General features: G+C 33.1%; 1 protein-coding gene across 1 annotated transcript in view; it reads left to right on the plus strand.

The window, feature by feature from the left end:
• The window catches only part of MZT1 (mitotic spindle organizing protein 1), a 24,861-nt gene extending 20,100 nt beyond the window's left edge, over positions 1-4,761 (plus strand). Inside the window, exon 3 of the mRNA XM_011932159.1 lies at positions 3,827-4,761. Within this exon, the coding sequence (XP_011787549.1) occupies positions 3,827-3,850 (24 nt within the window). The 3' untranslated portion in view covers positions 3,851-4,761. The remainder of the gene's footprint in view (positions 1-3,826) is intronic.
• The last annotated feature ends 296 nt before the right edge of the window (positions 4,762-5,057 follow it).

A 5,057-nucleotide genomic window follows, 5' to 3' on the forward strand; every position in this document is an offset into this window, starting at 1 on the left:
ACGCATGACCTTTGCTCTAGGTCCTGATACTAGGCCTCGGGGCCTGTCATGGGAAGGCCTCTTAGATCTCTGAAATGCTGAAATGCTGAAATGCTGAAATGCTGTCTAGGCCTTTTACCCATTATCTTAGCTATCAGCACTTGTCTCCTAGTTAGATACGGAAGTTTCTTTTTTAACTCAAACCTATGGCTTTCATATGGCAGAAAGAAAAATAACTGAATAACAAGGATAGCTAATATTTATATGAATACTTTTTTCATGCTAGACCATATGTTCTACAGGCTTTACTGGCATTATCTCTATCATTACAACAGTGATAACTACTACAGTTTGAGCATTCGTAATCTGAAAATCCAACATGCTCCAAAATCTGACATACTTTGAGTACCAACATGACACTCAAAGGAAATCCTTATTGGAGCATTTCAGATTTTCTAATTAGGGATGCTCAGTCAACAAGTACAGTCAGTCAGTCCTCTTATATTTGTGGGTTCTGTATCCATGGATTCAACCAGCTGTGGATCAAAAATATTTGGGGAACAGGGGGAAAGATGGTTGTATCTGTGCTAAAAATGTACAGACTTTTTTTCTTGTCATGAGTCCCTAAACAATACAGGATAACAACTATTTACATAGCATTTACATTGTATTAGGTATCACAAGGAATCCAGAGATAATGTAAAGTATATGGGAGTATACGTGTGGGTTATATGCAAATACTATGCCCTTTTATATAAAGCATTTGAGCATCTGTGGCCTTTAGTATCTATGAGGTGGGTGACATGGGGAGTCCTGAAACTAATAATTCACCATGGATACCAAGGGACAACTTTAATGCAAATTTCCCAAAATTTCAGGACATCTGAAATCAGAAACAGTTCTGGTCCCAAGCATTTCCAACAAGGGATACTCATCCTATGCTACTATTAGTAGTTTACTGCTAAGGAAACTGCAGCTTATAATGACTAATTTACTTACCTCAAGAACTTTACAGTTAGTGGTTGACTTTGAGATTTGAACTTGGGCTCTCTGACTTCAGAGCTGTTTACTTAACTACTAAGTTTTCTCCTCCAGTAAAATCTCAAGAATACCTGAGCCAGCAGTTTAGGAAAAGATGAAGTTGTTGTTAGAAACAAAACAGTCATTGGGCTTTAGCGTGGGCATATTCTTAATATTATCTAATAACTCTTTTAATAAAAATAAAAAAGAGTATTATAGTATTTTATCAGTGTATTTCCGAAATTTTTGAGGGAAGGATTTATTTAGTACACATCTGCCACAACTGTAAGAGTTTTTGTTTTATTGTGCTTGAGTTTGAAAGGGAATTAACATAATAGGAAGATACTTTTGTTTTGTACTACAGTTTGAGTGCGTGTAAGAGAAACAGAGTCAAATAAACCTATCTGAGGCAGGTGACTGACAAGTGCTTTGGCATAGCATTTTCTTAGGCAAAATATGAACTGAGATATTAGGATAGACAGTTCAGAAATGCCAGTTTAACATAGCTTTTTCAGCTTTTAGCATACTAGTTATTCTGCATCCAGTAGGCCATAATGAGATGTGGGAGGTAAAATTAGTGATTAAGATACACAGAATCAGAAAGTGTTGACTATTTGAATGGAAAATCTGTCTCTTATATACATGAAGCCTCTTAAAATGCATTTCTCCTATGATCTAGAAACAGTATAGCAGCATCTCAATAAAACCAGTGTGTTTCAGCTAGCCATGCTGGCTCACGCCTGTAATACCAGCACTTTGGGAGGCCAAAGCAGAAGGATCACTTGAAGCCAGGAGTTTAAGATTGCCTTGGGCAACATGGCGAGACGCCGTCTCTGCAAAACATTTATTTTAATTAGCTGGATATGGTGGTACACACCCGTAGTTCTGGTTATTCAGGATGGCCTGAGCTGAGGCATTTGAGGCTGCAGTAAGCTTTGATTGTGCCACTGCATTCTAGCCTGGGCAACAGAGTGAAAAATAACAACAGCAACAACTAGGGAGTTTCTAGCAAGCAAGTGTTTATTAGAACTGTTTTTTTTTTTTTTGAAGTAATTTACATAATCTGTATAATTTTTATGAAAGTAATGCATCCTTATAATTTTAAGATATTTAATTCAGAAAATACAAAAAATAAAAAAAAATCACTCAAGATTACCAAAGAGATAACCTGCAATAATGTTTGGTGAACATCATTCCAGATAGTATCCTGCTATTTTAAAAGTAAAAGTGTTATACGTGATTTCAGTGAATTGAAAAAGAATAACTCATCAGTTTGCTTCTCCCTGGATTAAAATCTGTTCTCTCTTATTGCCATTTGGGACAGACTTGGGGAGCTGGTGAATTTACAGCTATGCTGAGCCACATCTGCCTTTCCTTGACCACCCTTTTATTGGCTTTACAAGCATAAGGTTCTTCTCCTTGCCTTGTGTGGTTGCTGCTCATGAATTTCTCTCTCTCTCTCTCTTTTTTTTTTTTTGTTAATTTCTTTTGGTTTTAAAATTAAGGTAAAGAGAAATTGTTCTTGCTGTGTTCTATTTTTATCTAGAATTCCTGGTATTTAGAATTTCACTGTATGGTATTTATTGTCTCTTTTTTGTAATATGTAGAATAACAAATCAAGGGTATCTTGAAATGTTGCAAAAAAACTGTTAGTCTCAGACATTACTTTTTTCTTTTCCTCTTTGGTAGACTGTGTAGAAAATAGTAACTTTTTTGTTAATTTTTTTGCTTTTTACTTTCACAGATTTGTATATTGATGTGGTCTAAGTCATTTATTGTAAAAGTAGCTAGCTATGTATCTCCCTAATTACATAAGTTACTCAACAGCAGTAATGAGCATCTCCTTATGTGCATCTCCCACAGCATAAATAGGACTGTTAATTAAGTGCATTTTATTAGTGATTCTTTATTGACATTAAATTTTTATATTATCTCCTTAGTGCTAGGATTTTTGTGTAAGCATCATCTACATATTTTAATTTGAGCAGTTCTGAGCACAACCTACTTTCCTGTATCTTCTATTTTAGTACCCCATTGTCTTAAGTTATACCATTATGGTGGAGTCCTGTGGACTAAGCCTTGCCCTTTCTCTTACAGATGTCCTGGACTGTTAGTAAAATACTAATACTTTAGTGTAAATCTGTGATGTGTCCCTGTGTAGGTAGGTCTTATAAAAAGGAGTTAGAAAGGTAAATGAATTAAAAGACTAATATGTATTTCTAAAATTAAACTTATTTAAAATTATATCTTTTTATATTGACATTAAGAAATTTTTTAGGTAGGATAATAGTATGGTGATTTGTTTAAGTCTCTAGAAATAACGTATCAAAGCATTTATTGATGATATGATATCTTGGAATTTCTTCAGAATCACCTAGGAAAGAATAGTAGTTAGGGTGTAGATGAGACAGGATTAGATAAGATGTTCATTATTCATCTTTTGCTCTTGTTCTCTCCGCCTTGTAGCATGAAAGGTCTTTTTTATTCTTAATCCCTTTTACTAAAATGAAACATACAGAAACAGACAAACTAATGAAGTCTGTGGGAACAGATCTGCCATAGGTTAATGTTTCAAGTAGTATTATGTTTTATATGCTCTTAACCATTATTTTATTCCACTGTTAGCCTGTGGACTGTTAACTGTACATTCAAAAGGTAGTCCTGATGTATAGCAAAACATGAAAAGTACTGCATTACCATGATAAAAGTGGTTCTGTTATATGGGGAATAGTTGTTTGTTAATGACAATGCAGTATTGACAAATTTATCTTCATGATGCCTCTTGTTGCATGGTTTTATTGTAATGAATCTTACTTTCTTGTTCTAGGCTGCTGAAAATATGACAAGCTGACTTTCTGGAGAAATTCTGATGAGATGTCAAGCTGTGCAAGAGGATTTGAAGATGGCATTGTAGTTGAGAATGTACAATGAAATTACTGCATGCAGCAGTGTAGAAAAATTTTCCTTTTTAAAAGAATTATAAAACCATAGCTTTATAAATCAGTGGAAAGTGACTTACAGAGAGAACTATCAGATGTGTTTACATCACATCTTACTCACTTTTTTTTAATGGCTCTAATGCTTTGGCATTGCTATGTTCATATTTATATATTCCTTATTTATAGCTCTGATGGCTTTAATTTTCTAAGCAGTCTGTCTATCAGATGTGCACATCTGCTGTGCCTGGTTGAAGTATAGTAGAACCCATCAGTAGTAATGTGTAGTAGTTATGACTTGTTGACATTTCCATTATAAACTTTAATTTTGAATTGTTTATGCATTATAACTGTGGATTTATATTGTATTGGGCTGAAAGCTGACAGGATTTCAGCCACCATTCGTGAATTTTGATTTAGATTCATTATTTTATCAGAATCTTGTTTTGTAAAATAAGAGCATGGAAAACATTTCTTGTAATCTGCTCTTTAACAAAGAATTTTTAGTTTTTTAAACAGTTTGTTGGGCAGCTAATAGTGTGAACCAGGTCATTTTTGTATTGAGTAAAAAATTAAACTTTGAGAAACTTGGATTTTAAAAGTAATGATAATGCTTAGGTTAGTATTATTTGTAATTTGAGTCATTTACATCTAATGAGAATGTTAGTTGAGAATGTTTTCTTAAAGTTTTATACCCTATAGAGGACTAAAAAAATAATTTGTAAAATGAAACATAGCAAACATGCAAAATTCCTATTTACTTTTATTATATAAAAGTAATTTTAGTGCTTACCTAACAAATCTTGAATGGTTATTTAATAAATTATTAGATAGGTGATGTGTTTCAAAAGCTATTTGCTATTTTTTGAATAAATAAGGATTTGCAGTCATTAAACAAAACTAAACAATCAAATGTTCTGTATTAGGAATCTTAAGTATGGCTTTTTGTTTGTCATTATTTTTGCCCTTAAGATTTTAACTCGTCAAGTGAAGATTCAAAAACAAATTTTAGAAAATGTAGAATGGTATTGATTCTGTTCCTGTAACAGAATCTCAGTGGAGTTTTTTTGCAAAACTAATATGGATTTAATCTGATGTTATTATTTCTTAAATTTTAGATTT

The sequence above is a fragment of the Colobus angolensis genome, unplaced genomic scaffold (assembly GCF_000951035.1).
Source record: "Colobus angolensis palliatus isolate OR3802 unplaced genomic scaffold, Cang.pa_1.0 Scaffold94, whole genome shotgun sequence".
NCBI classification, from domain to species: Eukaryota; Metazoa; Chordata; class Mammalia; order Primates; family Cercopithecidae; genus Colobus; species Colobus angolensis.